Source organism: Ailuropoda melanoleuca, chromosome 3, assembly GCF_002007445.2.
Source record: "Ailuropoda melanoleuca isolate Jingjing chromosome 3, ASM200744v2, whole genome shotgun sequence".
Lineage (NCBI taxonomy): Eukaryota > Metazoa > Chordata > Mammalia > Carnivora > Ursidae > Ailuropoda > Ailuropoda melanoleuca.
Window position 1 is genome coordinate 23,439,295 of NC_048220.1, and position 18,624 is coordinate 23,457,918.

General features: G+C 54.3%; 1 protein-coding gene across 19 annotated transcripts in view; it reads left to right on the forward strand.

Moving 5' to 3' along the window:
* Positions 1-18,624, forward strand: part of JADE2 (jade family PHD finger 2) — a 52,719-nt gene that overhangs the window by 1,525 nt on the left and 32,570 nt on the right. For 3 of the 19 annotated variants that reach the window (XM_011224471.3, XM_034656024.1, XM_011224452.3), the window contains exons 2-3: positions 8,731-8,788; positions 10,742-10,830. In XM_011224471.3, coding sequence (XP_011222773.1) covers positions 8,731-8,788; positions 10,742-10,830 — 147 coding nt within the window. Of the gene's footprint in view, positions 1-212; positions 273-2,335; positions 3,570-3,665; positions 3,851-4,794; positions 4,874-4,969; positions 5,065-7,089; positions 7,185-7,469; positions 7,563-8,730; positions 8,789-8,823; positions 10,491-10,741; positions 10,831-18,624 lie in introns of those variants that run through there. The other 16 variants (XM_011224430.3, XM_011224417.3, XM_019799190.2 and 13 more) reach the window with 15 other exon arrangements.

Consider the following 18,624-nt stretch of genomic DNA (forward strand, 5'->3'; position numbering starts at 1 on the left):
TTTTGCAACAGATCTGCCAGCGCTCCTCGCTCCCTCGCTCTCTCTCTTGCTCGCTCGCTCCCTCTCTCTCCTGCTGGCTGCCTGTTCTAGGAAGCCAGGGCGCGGGGGGGGGGGGGGGGGGGGGGCACGCATAACAGAGAACCTACAAAATCAAAGTTGCTTCTCTGAAAATACTAATAAAATTGGCTAAACCTCTAGCATAACTGGTTAANTTTAAAGAGTACATTGCAGGGAGGCTGAGAGGGGCGCATGCAACAACAACTTTTGGAAGGGTGAGCTTGGCGACCTTCTTTATTAATGACTGCGGCAAAGCGCCCCCGGGCCGGTGAGGGGGCGCGGGCGGGCGGGGGCGCGCCAGGGCTGCAACTTGCCCCGCGGGCTCCGGCCGCGCGGAAGGGCTGCGGCGGGAGACAGCAGTGGTGGGGAGGTCGTTCTGCCAAGGATGGGGGTTCGGAGGACCTGGAGCTATCTGCCCTCCTGTCGCCCTGAGTTTCATTTTGTTGATACGCAGCACGTCCGGCCGCCGAACCGGGCTGAGCCGGTGCACATGACTCCGCGCTGGGCTCACGTGCAGCCGGTCCGGTCCCAGACACCTTCCGGGGGCCACCGCCTCCGCCCTGTCGCCCCCTCTCTGGGCTGGGTGCACGCGGGCGCTGCACGCGGGGGCAGCATGCTCAGCTCCCGGGCGCGGAGGCTCTGCACAAATTAAACACAGTGTTTTGGAGGGGCGGGGGACACCCTTTCCAGGTGAGTATGCCGGGTGTGCAGCCCCGGCGTACGGGGCGGGGGCTGGGGTCGGGAGCAGCCCCCCCTACGGGGCTGCGCGGGAGTCCGGCGGGGGAGAAGCGCTGGGAGAGTGGAAATGTACCGGCTGGGGCCGGAGCGGCGGGTGCGCGCCCGCGGGGCGACGGCAGGGGGCGTGGCCCTTGTTTACCTTCTCCCAACTCTGCCTGTTCGCGTCCCGCTTCGGGGACGGTACTGCAGTCCCTGCCCTCCGCCTCCGTCCCTGCGCCCTGGGTGGTACCGGGAAGATGTTGGCAAGTGGCAGTCTCAGCCTGGGACATACACACCTGACCCTCAAATAAGTGACATTGCAGCCCCAGCCCTCACCAAGCACCGCTGCAGTCCCTCTCCCGGATCCCCGGCCGCGCCCCGCCCCCGGCAGTGGCATCTTCCCGGCCTCACCTCCTTCCTCCCTCTCCCCCTCCTTCCCACCCACGCGCCTGCGGAGCGGCACCCGCCCGCTTCCTCCCCGCCTGGGTGCAGACTTGTGGCTCCCTCCGGTCCCTTCCCGCCTATCCCTGAGCCTGAGACACTGTTTTCCAGGCCAAGAGATGAGAAGGGGTCAGCTTGGCGATTCTTAGCTGTTACATCAGAAGATGGGGATGTCTGCGAGACAGGCAGGAAGGCTTCGCTGTGGCTTCCAGAGGCCCAGGACACCCCACACACCCAGTCCCCCGCCACACGTAGCTGCCCATTTCCCAAGAGGCTCGGCTCCTCTTACCCGCTTCACCTAAAGCCCTCCCCGCGCCCCAGGCGTCAAGTCCGCTGCCCCCGGCCGGAACCGCCTCTTGCCCTTCCTTCTCCGGGGCCGGAGCCCCCCGCAGCCACCTCCGGCTCCTCCTCCCGGCTCCCGCGGTCGGAATCACGCCGGCGCGCCTCCAGCCTGCGATCCCGCGAATTGCCTCCAGGGGCAGGCTGGAGGCGCGCGCCACCCCCCTCCCAATCCCCTAGCCTCCGCCGCGGGCCGGGACGCTTTTTTTAAACCACCTTGGCTGCAGGTCTCGTGCCCGGGGCTGGTGGGGGCGGGAGGGGCCGTGGTTCCCTTCGCCCTGAGCCAAGGGCACATTGCACCGGGTGACTCTGGTCTCTGCAAATTTCCAAACCTTGCTCCCGCGCTTAGCACCCTTCGCTCATCCACTGCAGGGCACAAAGTTTTACCCAGAGGCTGAGTTTGTAGGGGGTCTTCGGAGGATTCGGGTCTGCCCTTAGAGCGGCGCTAAAGAGGATTGGGGAGGGACTGAGAGGGCAGGACTGGCCTGCCCCCTTGCCTTTGTTGGAAAGGGGAGGAGCCCTGAGCTTTGAGCCTAGACTAGCTGTCAGGACGTCCCCTTAACATTTCTGTTTGCAAACTGAATCAGGGGCCCAGGTGATGGTAAGGCAGCCTGGCCCCTCCTTCCACAATGGCATTAACTCCCTCCCTTCACTGGTAAAATTCCCAGTAGGACATTTGGCAAAAGGGCCGTGCAAGGAGCTGCCAACCGGGCCTGGCCCTGTTTCCTGGGTTCCCAAGGTGCTGGCTTCTCCCCTACCCTGACTTCCTCTCTCACCTTAGGGCCCCAAGTGAACGCACCATCCCTCCAGTCTCTTCTTCCTCCGGCGGGTTGGGACTTGCAAAGCGATCTAACAAGCAGAGGAGGAAAATAACAACAGAATAACTGTAAGGGGAAGAAATGAGTAATAAAGCCGACCCAGGCGGGGAGGAGGGCTTTCATGTTTAAGAGACGCTATTTGCTTTTTAGGTCACAGGCTGCAAAACAGGCTTTGATCCGAAGTGGGCGAATAATTTATTGAGAAAGTTTGCATGGTAGGGGAAAAAAAGGGATGTTTGTTTGATCTGGAGTCCTCTCAGTTGTCCCAAGTGCTGTTGGGTGTTGTTTGGAGTGGAAAAGCATTTGGTTCTACAGCAAATCTCTCAGAGAGGGAAGTCCTCGCCCCAGGCAGCAGGACTTGAAGTGAATGTTGGTTTTGAAACTGTTTGGCCAAAGGTCTCTCCAGCACTTTTGGAGATGAAGTGTTTAAGGACAAAGTTGTTTGGACTTGGGATGCAGCAAATATTTCCAGAACATTTCCCATCCAGCATGCTTTTCCTTTGCCTAAATTGCACAGCTAAATGGCCAGTAACACTAATCCAAGAGAGCTTCCTCTCGGCTTTCATTGGCAGGTGAGGTGGGACTGCTCGTCCCAGCCCCCAAGGTGCACCCTAGAGCCTTTGACACTGACTGCCACTTTCTTGGGGTGGGGTTGAGGGGAGGGGGTGCAGGGTGTTCTGGTTAACTGGAGTTCCAAGTAACAGGGAGGTAGTTGTCTTATACCCAAGAACGGGTTCAGTGACTTCCAGTACAAATTCTTCACAACTCATCCAGCAGGCTCCTTGCAGACCTCACGGTTAGTTTTGTCTTTAGGTGTTCCAGGGGAAGGTCAGGATGGTGAGGAGGGGGTGCCCCTGGCCTGCTTTGTCCTCCATCCACATAGGACCCTGACTGTTGACTCAAAGTTTAGGAACCCAGGAAGATTCTCAGATAACCCATAGGAATCTGGAGCACCCCAGCCACACTCTGGGGTTGTAGGCCTGTGCACGGTAGGTGGGGGGGGGGGGCAGGGTGCACCACCTGGAGTCAGATAGCTTGGGTTGGAATGTTGTAGCTATGCAGTCACCAGCTGTGGCAATTGCTTTGTGCCTCACTTTCTTCATCTGCAAGTGGGGTTAATAACAACCCCTACCCCTTGAGTGTATGGATTGAGCAATATATTGCATAAAGAAGATTAAACCCAAAGCCAGGCATGTGGTAAGCACTCGATTAGTATTGGCCATTTTTACTATTATTATTAATGATATGGAGAGAGCCCAAATGCAGCTTTGACCTTTGATCTCTCCCCTTTAGGCTAGGCCAGAGAGCGAGCTCCCTTCTCTGAAGAAGGGATCGGAAGGACCCTGCAGTTGCCAATGGGCAACCATCTGTGGGAGCGAACGGACTGAGCTTTGCCCTCTCTGAGGTGGAGGGTAGGGTGAGAAGGTGCCGAAGGACAAAGTAGACAAAGCCCCTTTCATTCTTCCAGGACCCCCTAGGTATGTCCCCAGAACTGGGTTTGGGGGGTGGGTGTGGGCAGCATGTTCCAAGGGAGCTGGGTACCCTCTGGGACACTTGGAATTGCAGGTGGGCAAAGATGAGTGTTGGAGGAGGGCTCAGGCGCCCCTATGCTCAGAGAAGCAAGTTTGAGGATCTGTGTGTACAAAATCATTTCTGTAATGGCAATTACTGTCCCCGAGAAGGCATTAAAGTTAATGAGAGATAGGAAAGAGCGGGGCTCTGACCCCCGCTTAAAGCGGTTTAAGAGCGTGCAGCTCTTGTTTTCTGAATGTCTGGCCTTGCCGACACAAGGAGGCTCTGAGGACAGGTTTTCCAGCCGAAATATCATTAAATTGTATTAGCATCTTATTACACACACGCCTAAGCGGTCTGCCTCAGACAGGGAGAGTTTTTGTTTCTCTTTGAAAGATTGTGTCTGGAATGGTAAATTGCCTGCTTGAAAGCCGTCCCCCCCCCCTTTTTTAAGGAGGAAGACGAAGTCCTGCTGTGTGTGGTGGCGGGCAGGGCAGGCCTGGTGGCCCTCAGAGATGAGAGGCCGGAGGCCAGGTTGGGGTGTTTTAACTGCCCAGGGAGCGGCTGCACTAGCAGAGCTGAAAGGCCCACTGTTCCCAGGGTCAGCTGGAAGAGCGTTAATGGAGGCCCAGGGTGTTTATTTGAGTTTATTTGCGGAGAGGTCTTTAAAGGGGGCTGGCATTGGGCATTGGTGTTTCAAGTCCAGACCCAAGGCCCCCACTAAGACCAATGGCTAGTGCTGCCAAGAAAACATCTGCCACCAAATTGCTGCCCTATTACTGAGTTGACATTGATCATTAGCCAGGAGCCCAACCAAATAAAGCCTCCTGGAAAATGTGTGAGGTTAAGATGGGGAAGGCAGGCTGAGAAAACAGGACGAAATCTTGGCCTGGGGTGTTTGTTTCTGCAGGCTGCAGGCTGGCCAGCTGGGCTGTGTGCTCCCCACACTTCTACAGGGAGGGGACAAGAACATACTCAGCACTCCCTGGGTACCAAGCCCCTATTGTGTGCTGGGGATAATGCGAGGGGCCACCGGGGCTCCCACAGAGATCCACACAGACCTGCTCCTTACTCTCCTCTCCAAGGAGGAAGACCTTCAACACGTAGATCAACAGACAGTGACTGTGGTGGTTGCTCTGCAGATGTTGACAAACAGCGTTGTGGGCTCCCTTTAGATAAGGTAACTGGCATAGACCTCCTTGACATTTAAGCTGAAATGTGAAGGATAAAAAGTCAGACATGCACAGACTACATAGAACCTTCCAGGCAGAAAGCACATCCTGTGCACAGGTCCTGAAGCATGGAATATTTGGCTTCTTTCAGGAGATGAAAGGAGACCAGTGTAGCTAGAAAGTGGTGAGGAAGGGGACAGTGGTCCCTGTGAACTTGTTGAGGTAGGGAGGGGCCGGATCATGTAGGATATTGTGGTCAAGAGCTTGAGTTTTGTCCTTTGATCAGCAGGAAGCCTTTGAAAGATTTTTAAAAGGGGGTATGACATGATCTGATTTATGTTTTTTTAAAGGTCATTCTGGCTGCTGTGTGGATTCTAGATTGGGGAGGAGCAATAGCAGGGGCTGAGAGATGAATGCGAAGTCCAGGCAAGAGATGGGACTGGTTCGGGCCAGGGTGGTAGCAGTAGAGAGGCAGGGAAAAGTGGATGCATTCACCATATGTTCTGGAGAGAGCCCACTGGGCTTGCCAGCAGTTGGCTGTGGGGGAGAGATTGCACAGAGAGGCTGTGGGCTGCTCCCCTGAAGGAACTCTAGGAGACCCATGCTCTGAAGGACAGCTGCTTCTGTCTGTCTCTGTGCTGGCGATGCCAAGGGGAGGTGCCAAGGGAAGGAAAAGGGGACCCTTTCTTTCCTAGACTCTCCTTTATAGATAGGGCTTCGGAAGCACTTTTGTCCCCACAAGTAAGTGCCTTATGACAGTGGGGTGTTCTCCCAGAGCAGACCTTGCTTTGGTTGAGATTGGAGGGGCCGGTGGAGAGAGAGAACCTGAGGCTGAGACCCAAGTGTCAGCACCCACCCGCTCGACTTGGATTTCCGCTTTGGTGAAGGAATCCTCCCTGTCTCTTAGCTGAGTTGGAAGGGGGGTTCCGGGGACAAAGGCCTGTCCCACAGGAGGGCGCAGGCCTCCTCTGGAGCTTCATTAGCCACTGACAGTGGAGGCTCACCTGAGGCGGGGAGGCCTTTGGAACAGACTTGGTTCAAAGGAAAGAAGCTTCAATCACAAAACAGTAGCTTCCCTCTGAAGCCTAGTTATTATTCTAGTTAAGCCACACAAAATCTGCTCCCTTAATAACACCCTACCCAAGAGAACTCTGGGGTGATTTCACGGAGGGCAGGTTGGACAGGGAGCTGGCTGAGGGTACGGTGCGGGTCTGCGTGCTGCAGGTCAGCTGTGACAGGTCCCTGGGCAGCAGGAAACAGCGTTATGAGAGGGGCATTGGCAGACCAGGGGTCGTGTTCCGGGCCACCGGACTTACTCACCTGGTCCCAGATGATCACAGAATGACTCGCACCTATGTGGAGAGCCAGCCACAGTGCTTAGGGCTTGACGCTGCTCTCGTTTACTCACCAGCCAGTTCTGGCCTACAGATGTGTTTGGTTTGGCTCTCTTAAAGTGTTTAAAAAATTCTGAAGCAGTTGCCAACATTGGAAGTTCAGGAGCCTTATGTAAAAATCCAGATCGAATCCTTGTCTTCTGGGAGGTATGTTTTTCCCGAGGTCCCTCGTCTGTTGAGGGGTAGAGCTAGGATTTGAACTTGACACCCCTGAATCCAGAGCTCTTGCTTTTCTCCATTGGGAGACGCTGGCTTGGAAGTGGAGACACATGGGATCCATGGGCAGGATTGTAGGGGGGATGACAAGTGGCCGCGTTTATAGCATTTCTCCTCCTCCTGCTGCCCCTACCTGTGAGATCCCTGGGCTGGTAAGCTGCCAGCTAGGGTCAGGGCCCTGTCAAAGTCATCGTTGTCACACAGACGCAGGAGGACAGCAAGGATGGCAGCTGTGGGTGGCACAGCATTATTGCCCCATTCAGTCCGCGACCTGGGCCACAGGGCTGCTTGTCCTCCGCTGCACAGAGGCAGAGAGGTCTAAAGCTCAAGGGCATGTGCTCCAGAACCAGATACACTTCTTACAAGCACTGCGATCTTGAGCAAGTCACTTAACCTCTGTGCTTCCTTTTTCCTCACCTGCAGAAGGGAAGCAGCCATCGTGCCCACTGGCATAGAAGGGCTGTTCTGAGGGCTTCCTAAGTCCCCGTGTACCAAGGCATCCTCCTCCTTCTGCCACAGTGAGTGTTTAGCAGTTCACATCCCTGGTACCCGTGCTGCTGGTGTCCTCAGGCTCCCGTGTGCACCTCTGCCCCCTCTGGACAGCACTTGGCCTGCCCCTTTGGAGCTGGCAGCAGGCAGCCCCAGTGAATCTTTCCATCATCCCGATCCTGCTGTTAGAGGACACTGGAGTGGGGAGAAGGTCCTGGCTGAGGTCAAGGCTGAGGCAGGAGGGTTCTGGTTGGCTCAGAGGTCTGGATGGTCATGCCCCACCTTAGACAGCTAATGTTCCCTTGTCTCTGCAGGGCCACCACGAGATAAGGGGAAACCCAGGACTTGGCACAAACAGACTTGGAGTGGGTGGCAGTGGCAGGCAGCCCATGGGATCCCAAACAGAGGTGGGGACCCTGGTTGGCCCACAGCTGGGCTGGGCAGCGGGACTTTTCTCGACTGACACTGGCTCCATGCCCTTCGCTTCGGGCAGTGAGGCGTCCCAGGTTCCAGACTAACCGAGACGTGGTCGAAAACGCTTTGGGTCCCGAATCCCAGATCTGTTCCCACAGTAGGACTCGGCCGCTGACTAGCTGTGACACCCAAGGCAGGTGAACAAGCCCCTTGGGGTGCTCCCCTCCAAGGGGAGACAGAAGCAAGTTCTGGCACCCTGGACTCTGTGGGATCCAAGGAAATAGCGGGGGAAAAGCACTTCCCATAGTCAAGAGCTCACCCGGGCACAAAGGCAGCTCAGTGTGGGCTCAGGGATAAGACCACGTGGATTCAAATCCCAGTTCAGCCAGTTATAGCAGGACAAGGCCCTGCACCTCTGTAGTAAGGGAAGCCAATAGCTCGGAGCTTCCCAGGGCATTCGGAGCCGGTGTTGGTAGAGGAAGGAGCTCAGTACAGGGAGCTGCCCATCTTACCTTGAAGTAGAATACTTAGTCGAGATCAAGTTGGTTTATGCTGTCATCTGGAGAAGGACGTTGGGGGAGGGAGGGCTGGGACCAGTCACCCTGAGCCGGGCGTGTCTCAGGGACCCAACTGGGAGCCTCTCTACTCCTACTTCTTTTCCATACTCCTCTGGCCACCACCCTCAGGATGTGCCCTCAGTGCTGTCTGAACTGGCTTGTCTCTAAACTCAGATGGTGTGGTCCCTCTGGAAGAATCAACCTTGTTTCCCCTTTCTACCGCTCCTCCAGGGTGGGAGAGGATTCTTTGGAGGACCTGAGTTGCCTTGAGTGGACTCTAGGGCCAAGCAGGCTCTTATCATTGTTCTGGGGCTCCTGACCCCCTTGCCCTCCCTCAGTCATCTTTGGCCAGACTCCTGCTCATCTTGAGTCTCTGGGCTCAAGAGGTGGGAGAGGCAGCCCCCTGCCCAACCCCCAGGGCTCCTGTGGGTAGGTGGGGAGAGAGGGTGAGGCTGGCTGGGGAGAAGGCGAGGGCAGGGCCTTGTTCTCATTCTTCCACGGCAGCAGGGTGAGTATGGGGAGGTAGGTTATCGGGCAACTTTCTGAGAGACTGAGGATTTCCCAAGCCTCCTGTAAGTATAATGGGGCCTGCCTTTTGTTGCAGATGGAAGAGAAGAGGCGAAAATACTCCATCAGCAGCGACAACTCTGACACCACTGACAGTAAGGCCTTGCATTTGGGGATCCTACAAGGAAAGCATTTGAATAATTACCAGGCCCACAGGCCCAAATGGGGGGAGGCTACCCCACGGTCTCAGTGTTGATGAAAGCATACATCAGGCCAGGTCCTTGTCCTCCTGAGAAAGTCCCCACACTTCTGTGGCCTCTAGAGCTTTGCTGTCTTCTTCACCCTACTCTCCTTTAACCCTCTAGGTCTCAATCCCATGTGTTTGCTCTGGTTGGAAAAGATCATATCCCCTCTGGGTCTTTGCATTTGCTGCTCCCAGCTGCTAAGAACACATCCCTCTCCCTCTGGCCCTTATGTTAAATCAGGGCCCTTTAGAAAGTCTACACAACAGACAGAAAACCTGTTAAGTTTTATTATAATTACCTGATATAAGTATCATTTCCTAATTAGCAGTAAGCCTCTTGATAAGAGGGGTCATGTCCGGCTCATTGCTGTATCCCCAGCTACATCAGGTACATAATAGGTGTTCAGTAAATGTTTGTCAAAGGAATTAATGGGGGATCTTGGCAGGAGAATCTCAGAGGTAGACTTGTGTATGGGCTGGGTGTGGCAGCTGGATGTCCTGGTTGTCACAGGGATTGTCAAGGAGAAAAGGGGACTTAGGGAGCCTCTTCTCAAATAATGGGGGAGATGAGGGTGGTTTGCGGAAAGTGGGAGCTTTTCCCTGGTACCAGAAGGCAGCTCTTCCCAGATGCCACAGAAACCTGGGCCTGCGTGAGCTGGTCAAGTAAGGAGTTCTGTTCTGCCCTATGTGGGAGAGGTGCGCTGCCAGGAGGATCCCACCTAGCTGTGCACCCTGGTGGGAGCCCATGCTGAGGAAGAGGCTGGACTAATTAATTGCCAGGGAGGCTGGGCCTGGAGCCCTGCAGCTCTGCACCTCAGTTTGTTCACATATGTGGTGAGCAGCTGGGATTGCCCCCCAAGCAGCTGGGGATAGCTCCCCAAGAGCCTGAGGACAGATGCACCAAGAAAGCCAGTCAGTCCCAGCCCCTTCCTTACCCCCAGGTTTCATTCACTGCCCTTTAGGGTCTGTTTACTCAGCTTGGCTCGGTGTATAACCTGGCCAGCCCTTCCTCCCTGTGGCAGGAGATCACAGCGTTTGGCCTTCTGTGGCCGCCACCACACAGCCTGTGGCTTGTCTTAGTAGAGCCAAGAAGAACCGCATCCTCTGCCTCTAACTTCGCTGCAGGCCCCGGAACCCCTGAGGGCCAGGCACCTGCAGGGGCGGGTGTCTGCGCAGCTGCAGCAGAGTTGGGCCAGGCTGTGGGCCTCCTCCCCTCCCACCAGCCCCCACCGCTATACCCACCCATGGCTCCTGCTCCTTGGAGCAGCGGTGCAGCGAGGGCCGCAGACTCTAGTGGTAATAGCTCATGTTTATCGAGGCCGTGCTCTGTGCCGGGGACTCTGCTAAGCCTTAACAGCATGGTGTTGCTGAATTCTCACAACTTTTTGCCCCCTGAGAGGTTAAGTCATTTGCCCAGAGTGACAGGCTAGTAAATGGGTTTACTTTAGAGCAGCATTCTTCCCACTGCCCTTTCGTGCCTCTGTATCTCCACTGGGCGTCATCCCAGAGTATCTCTACCTGGGGCAGGAATGAAGCGTGGCCACAGAAGGCCTCCTTCACCAAGGAAGAAGCAGAGGACCAAAGAGGGCAAGGGACTTGTCATGGATCACACAGTAAGCTAATCTTGAGTCCTGGTCACTGCCTTTTATTCCCTAAGCCCCTATGTTTGGTGAGTGGAGGAAACCTTCATGTCCCCGCGTGTCCCTGGAGAGGTCCAGAGCAGGGACAGGTGCTCACAGAGGTTTCCACCTCCTGAACATTCAATCCAGAGCCTTCCTTACAGGCTTCCCGTCCTTGGATGGGGGTGGGTGGGTGGTGGTCCTGGCCTTCCAGGGACCCCTCATAGGCTGTGCTCTCTCTGCAGGTCACGCCACATCTGCATCACGATGCTCCAAACTGCCCAGCAGCACCAAGTCGGGCTGGCCCCGGCAGAACGAAAAGAAGCCCTCAGAGGTGGGTAATGACGAGTGTCCGGACAAAGAGGAAGCGGGGGTGGGGAAGCAACAGGAGCGGAGACCTGTGGAGAGTGAGGGAGTGAACGCTGCAGATGCGTGGGGGAGAGCCTTCCTGGCAGAGGGGCTGGGCCCTGCAGAGACAGGCCAGTGTGGCTAAGTGCCATGAATGGGAGGAACGGGCGCGCATGCCAGTGGTCGCCATGTAGGTTGTTGTAAAGATGTTCCAGTTGAGCTGAGCGAGAGGAGAAGCCTTTCAAGGATCAGAAGCAGGGTAATGGCAGAATCTGACGTGTTAACAAAAGGCCCACTGGCTGCTATGAGAAGGGAATATGCAGGCAAGGGCAGGAGCAGGGAGGACTCTTCTGCGGTTGTCCAGGACAGAAGCCATGGTAGCTGAGAGCCGGATTGGTGGCAGTAGAGGAGGAAGCAGTAGGATTTGGCCTGTTCTGGAGGCTAAGCCAAGGGCGCCAGGATGTGCTGCTGATACAGGCGTGCGGGCTGGGGTCCTCAGGATCATCCAGTTAAGTCATCTGCTCCTTCTGCCCGTGTCCCATGCACCTGCACTCCAAGCCTTCCTTCCTTGGACCTGGAATGTTTCTCGTGGCAGGTAGAGGTAGGTGTTCATGACTTCTCCAGCTGTGGAGAAGAGCGCTGGGGGTGGGCAGCGTTCAGCATGAATGGAGGGCATGGTCCTGTTTCTTGTGGTCCCTGAAAAATCACATCCTAGGGCCACGTCCCTCTCTCTCAGGTCCTCAGTGCATTGCACTAGGCACAGAAGAGGCCCTTTGCACAGATGCAGCTTTGAGCCCCCAAGAAGCAGGGCATTTGAGTCTGGCCCTTAAGAGAGGCATTGGTCAGCTTACAGAGTAGCCAGGAGCTGGCCTGGACACTTAACTTTTTTAATCCTTCTCAGTCCATCTGTTACAATAAGGAAATTGAGGATCCCAGGGTTATATAGCCAAGATCTGAAGCTCTTGAGGCCAACATTGCCAAGGGTGGGAAGGCCCAGAGTCTTGGGAGGAGGGTATCTTTGTTCCTCGCTAACCACAGGAGCAGTCGTGGCTGCGGGGGCAATCCTGAGGAGCAGTAGTTAGCCAGCCACTTGGGGGCGGTGGGGCATCTTCTGCAGAACCTTGCATTTGAAAAAGAGCTCCCCACATCTCCCTTGAGCTGGTTTACCCTAGGACTCGCCTTTTGAGTATGTGTGTGGGGGGGTTGAGACCTGATGCCTCCCATCCCTATCTCCCAACCTTAGTGTCCATCTTTGGCCCTATGGGGGAGGGGTGGATGGAAGGAGATACCTCTGGGAATGCAATAAGGACTGGGATAAAAGGTGGGAATTAGGTGGGCATGGGGATGCTGTTTTGAGGTTCTTAGCACCCTCTTGGACCAGCCCTGCTCAGTGGGTAGATGGATGTGCTCAAGGGCGCTGGGATGCAGGAGGCAGTGTGCGCTATGGGGCTCTGGAGTCTCTAGGACCACCTCTCTGCTCCTCCACCCTCACTGCCCTCTTGCCCTCCTACCCCTCATCTTGAGAGTCACTGGGGGTCTCCAGTTACTGTGGTTGCATTAGTAAAACAGTAGCCACCTTTATGTGCCTTCCCTATACCTAGGAGGCAGGAATTCTCTGCCTGTTTTGAAGATGAGGAACCTGTCTCAGAATTCAACCTGCCGCTGCTCTCGGTGGCTATTCAGGTTGGCAAAGAGTGGGGAAGTTCTGGGGAGCTGTTGGGGCTGGCTGATTCCCCCAAATCTGCCTGCCCTGCTTTCTCCAAGCACCAGGAGGAGGTGGGGCCATTTCTCAAGGTAGAGATCCCAGGGGTAGGGCTGCCATCTGTACCCTGGATAGGCCAGGGGCTGGGAGGAAACAGGTGTCAGTGAAGGCCGAGGGGAAAGAATGATTTGCATGGGGCTGAAAATTCCCCTCCCTCTTGGGTTTTCCAGCACAGAGCCTTTGAACCTTTCTCCACCTAAAAATAGAGTCACATCATTGTAGGGGTGTTGATGCCCAGCCCTGCTGTGGACTGGTTGTGTGTGGCCCTGGGTTCGAGCCCAGGGGCCTCTGCAGGCAGCTCTGAGGCCTAAAGACACACGGCCTCAAGTCCTGGGCTCCAGGAGGACTGAGGAAGCCCTCCCTGCCTTGAACCGTTGCCAAGGACAAGCTTTTCCTCCCACAGCAGGCTGGAGTGCAGCCTGTGAGGTTTCCCTCGTCCCCTAAGTGAGGAGGCTGAGCCGAAGCCGGCATAAATTCCAAGTGATCGTGGGGCCGAGAGGAAACCATCAATGAAAGCTTCCAAATTATTTGGCTCATGAGAAGGCGGAGATGAAAAGCAAGGACTTGGCGGCAGATAATGTTTGCACTGAATCTCCTCGCTGGGCTGCTCCCCTCTCTTTCTGTGAAGGGGTTGAAGAGGAGGGCCTTTATAGTCTGCTGGGCCTGAGGGCAGAGGGCTTCGGTTACCCTGGTGGAAGGGGCTCTGCAAGTCCCATCTATCCAGTCCCCTGGAGTAAGACCTCTGCGGGGTGGCTGTCAGGCTGGTCACACAGTGTGTTTCCAATCTGACCCAACTTCCCAGCCAGAATGCTTGTAAATTGATGTGCATGGTGCAGTCCCTTCCCTGGTTGGGAGCCCCTGGTTCCCTTTGTCTCTTCGTTTCTCAATGTGGACAGCATGGGGGATTTGATGGCCAGGAGTCCTTAGCATAGCAGCAGCACCAGCACGTAGTGAAGCCAAAAGCCACAGTAAGGGCTGGGCTTGGGTTTACGCCAGACTGGCGGCTGCCCCTGTGATGACCTGCCAAGGGCCGCCCTTCTCAGTGCACCCGAGGGTATAAATCTAGGGGCTCCCTCTACACTGGAGTGAGGTGCTATAGGGCAGGGAGGGGAAAAGTGCTCTGACCAAGAGTCAGGACCCTGGACAGGGCCGAGGCCTTGAGGCCCAGCTTCCCTTCTGGCCCTTAACCAGTGGGTGGTCTCCCTCAGCCAGAGTGAAAGAGAGGGTGGGGGAATACAGGAGCCCTCAGTACTGGAGCTGAAGGGACAGGCCCAGGGATTCTTGGGAGGCTGGGTTTTTGGTAGAAGTGCACCAAGTCTGAAGTCAGCCCCAGGATCCCCTTTGGCAGTAGAGGAAAAAGGTAGAGTTGACCCCAAGGACACGGGCTGCTCCCTTCCTTTGTTCTGTCTGCCTGCAGGATCCCAACAAAGCTGAGATGTGTCCCCTGGGGCTTAAATCAGCAGTCCAGCCCTGAAGGAAGGGAAGGGGTTAGCCTGCCCTGGGGAGGTGGTACTAGTATATAAACCAAGCTGAAGCCTTGGGTTTCTGGCCTGGCTTATTTGACCAGATGGCATAACCATTATTGGTGTTTACCATTTCGTGGGTCCTATCTCTAAGAATCTGATGGAATCACAAAGGTTATACCTTTAAATACTAATACCAGGCTCCCATTCTACCTCACCCCCAGAAATTCGGACTTAAAGAACTACTGCCACAGACCTTTCTCCTTAATTTGCTAAGACAGGAGGTCCTGGCTTGATCCTCCCTGGAAGGACCCTAAGGTTGAAGGAGAAGGGGGAGGCTTTCCAGCCTGGTTCAGTGACCTAATCAAAGGCAGGGAGTGTGGGTGAGGGCAGTCCTGCAGCTGATCCCTGCCCCCCCCCCGCCGTGGTGGCCAAGTGACTGACAGGTTTCTGCCAAACCATCAGCCTGGCCGGCGTGTGAAGGACAGTTCAGGAGGAGATCTGAGGCCGGCCCCATGGGTTGGAGGCTGCTTTTTGAGGCTGTGTCTTCCTCAGGCCTGGGGCACAGAGGCAGACGGAAGGGCAGGCTGAGCGGTGGGGCTTTCCCCTGGGCAGGGTTTTCAGGAAGTCTTGAGTCCCCGGAAGTCAGCCAGCAGCAGGGACTTGGGTCTTCAGGACCCAAGAGCTACTGATAGTGGTTAAACTCAGCAAGTACTTGAGGGCACCTGACAGGCCCAGCTGGGTGCTGGGGGGGTGGGAGGAGGCGCAGAAAACGCAGGCCCTGTCCCCAGGGAGCTGGTCCTTTGGTAGCAGGATGCAGGTGCTACACAGGAAAGTGTCCGTTATGAGAGATGCAGCCAGCTTGGCCACTAAAGAGCTCTGTGACTGTTTGTCCCTGAGCCTCCAGGTCGTCATCTGCAGAGCCCTGCCATGGACTCTCTGTTTAGTAGAAGTGACTGTCCTTTCCTGAGGCCTCTGGAGCCCGAAGGTGGAGAAAGTGAGTGGAGGTGCAAGCTGGCCTCCCTGGGATCAAAGCCTCGATGGTCCCAGAATGGGGTGGGTAGGAGTTGGGCTCCAACTGTCAGTTTCCTTTGTAAGCCCTGGTGACAAATTAGTATATCTCTAGATGAGAGAATAGGGCCTCTCTGCAGTTTCCACAAGGGCCCTTCAGCCCAGCTTCTTGGGCTTGGGGACAGGGCCTGGGAGAAAAAGGTGATCCTTGTGAATGAGCAGTCTCTGTCACCATTGGGGTGTCCCCCAGACCCAGGGTCCATGAGAGTTCCTATATAAGATTCCCCCCTAGAAAAGGCAGCAGCAAGTGAAGAGCGAGGATGAAGCTTATTGTCTTGACCTGTTGCTTTTAAAAAATGGGAGCCTTCTACCCTGGGTGCAGGCATGGGTGGCCAGAATGTGTTGGGGTGCAAAACCACAGGATAAAGAAGATGCCTTCCTAGAGGAGCCCAGGTGCTGTCCAGATGTTTGAAATAACATATTTTATATTAAAATAGTGATGGCATATGTTGTAGTAAAAGGCAAAATGCCGACAAGCTTGAGAGATAAAGTAGGAGAAATCCAGAAAGGTCTTATGCTTGCCCTGTGGTTTCAAGCCATGTTTCTAGCCAACAGTTCCTCTGCCGCCCCGTGGGGCGGACAGGCGGGCGGTGAGGGGGAGCCCTTCCACTGGGCCAAGTGCCTGCTTTCTTAGACTCCCACTGCCTTCCTCTGGGGTGGGGGGCAGAATCCACTCCCAGTGTAGTTAGAAACATTGCTGCTCCCGCCAGCTGGAAAGTCCTCCTGGCCTCTGGGGCTTGTCTTGCAAAAGAAATGTGTGTAATAAATTCTTTTAAAGAGCAGGAAGTGCTGTTATCCTTGTGAAAGAGAAAAAGGGTGTGTGTTTGAGAGACAGACAGAGAGCGAAGTCTGACCAAATTAGCCTAGTGGTAGCTTGAATAGGGCTGGGCAGAGGGTGGCTATGTTCAGAGCCCTTCTCTGGTATTTTATGACTAATTTAAGTAAGTTTGCTCTTGGCTGAGATACTTTTTTTTTTTTTTCTTTTTAAGATTTATTTATTTATTTGAGAGAGGGAGCGCGGGGGGGGGGGGAGGGGAGAGAAGGAGAGGAAGAGAGAATCCCAGGCAGGCTCCGTGCTGAGCGGAGGCCAACACAGGGCTCGATCTCATGACCCTGAGATCATGACCTGAGGTGAACCTTAAGTCGGATCTTTTTTTTTTTTTAAAGATTTTATTTATTTATTCGATAGAGATGGAGACAGCCAGCGAGAGAGGGAACACAGGCAGAGGGAGTGGGAGAGGAAGAAGCAGGCTCTCAGCCGAAGAGCCTGATGTGGGGCTCGAATCCCATAACACCGGGATCACGCCCTGAGCCGAAGGCAGACGCTTAACCGCTGTGCCACCCAGGCGCCCCCTTAAGTCGGATCTTAAGCTGACTGTGCCACCCAGGCAGCCCTGGCTGAGATACTCTTTATCTTTTTTTTTTTTTTTAAGATTTTATTTATTAGAGAGAGAGCATGAGCAGGGGGAGGGGCAGAGGGAGAGGGAAAAGCAGGCTCTCCATTGAGTAAGGACCCAGACTCAGGGCTAGATCCCAGGACCCTGGGATTATGACCTGAGCCAAAGGCAGACGCTTAACCAACAGAGCCACCCAGGCGCCCCTGGCCCCAGAAGAGATTTCTTAAAAGAAGAAATACCTGGCTGGTTCCCAGGGAATAATATTGCAGTGGCTAAAATATAGTGCAGACCTCAGATAAGTGGTTTACTTTTTTCAGTCTCCGTTTCTCTATCTGTAAAATGGGGGTAATATGGATTAGGTGGGGTTATATGTATATATACTTTTATATATATTTAAACCATTTAGTATAGGACCTGATTAATAGGACAATTTTCAAAATTAGCTGTTGTTTCTAATGAGATGAAGGCTCAGAAAAAGCAATCGTGATTTAAAATGAGGTATTCAGTAGTAATTCTGCTTGGCTCTTTCAGGACAGACCCCCAAAGATCCTTGGGGAATTTGGAAGAGGGTGCCACTCCTAGCATATGTTGGGACGTCTAGTGTGGACAGAGGTCAAGGAGAGGCCGTCTTGGCCAAAGCTGTTTACATTGACTTTGGGACAGTGACCAAGACCAGTTCCTAAAATTCACATGGAAGAATCTTTGGGGTCAGCCCCCTGCTTCTACTCTCCCTACTAGGCAGGACAGGAAGTTTCAGAGGTTAGTCCTACTTCAGACGATCCTGGGATTCATTCATTCATTTGCTGCACAGTGTTTCTTGAGCACCTGCTGCATGCCAGGCACGGCACCACCGACAGGTCCAATGATAAATGGGATACATGCACTGTCTGCTTCTCTCAGCTGGATTAGGAGGAGATGGACATCATACAAATAATTACACAAATAATCCTATTTTGTAATTATGATAAGTGGTAAAGCCTTTCCTTAAGTAACTGAACTTCCTCATGGTGTCTGTCTCTTGGTCTGAAATACACTATGATACAATCATTCACCCTTGAGAAAAGGAAGCAGAGACCAAGGTCCCAGGATGAAACGTTTAAATAACATCCACAAATCCCATGATAATGTACGAGAACTCTGTGCACGGCCCAGGGAAAGTTGCCTGTGGTCATCATCTTTGCTTTTGGAGGTCATGTCAGACTCCACTGGTAGTTTCTGGCAGAGCCTGTTTTGGGTTCTTCCTGGGGAAATAGGTGTGGAAAACCAGACAGACTGTTCCGTGATTGTCATCTTCAGTCTCGGGAAGAGGAAGTGGAAGGTCAGGGCCATGCACGCGTCCCTACGTGTGGGCAGAGCAGGATTGTCCGCTCCCTCCGGAGCTGCACTGGCTCCCCAGCGCTCAGATTGGTTATTACATTTGAGTTTTAGACCTTTAAACGTTCTTCATACTGTTTGAAGAAGCTACAATTAACATCTCCCAAGGAGCTCAGCAGAACTTGGTTGCTAGGCAGCAGACCTTTAAAGACAATTTGTCATTTTCTGCCATAAGAGAGAAAAAATAGTAAACATTCACGTTCTTAGAAAATTACTTGTTTTCGAACTTCAACTTTCCGGCCATGGCAAGGCGTCTGGTTCATCAGTGTCCATTTTATTCTTTAGTTTTCATAAATAATTCAGAGGCGTTTTAGGAGAACAGTTGAGCCTTTTTCAAGCTTAACCTCTGGTAGTTTAAAACAGAAAGGATGTTTGGGTGACAATTGGGTGGCCATATTTGTGGACAGGTTTTGTATAAATGTACAGAGGCTCCAGCTGCCCAGCTCTACGTACTCTTGGGCAGCAACCCAAGAAGGCGGTGGTGGATCCGTGGAAGGCTCTTGAGCCATTTGGCCTTTGATTAGCCCCTCACAAGTGCTAGGCCCCATGCACACTGTTGGGATCCAGACTGTGGCCCAGCCAGACCTCACTGAGCTTACCTCCTTCTTGTGGGCACTACATGGTAAGAAACCAGGCGATTCCAATACAGGGGCTGTGGCAGTTCAGAGGAAGTCCAGAAGCTAGCCTGGGATCAGGGAAGATGTCCCAGAGCA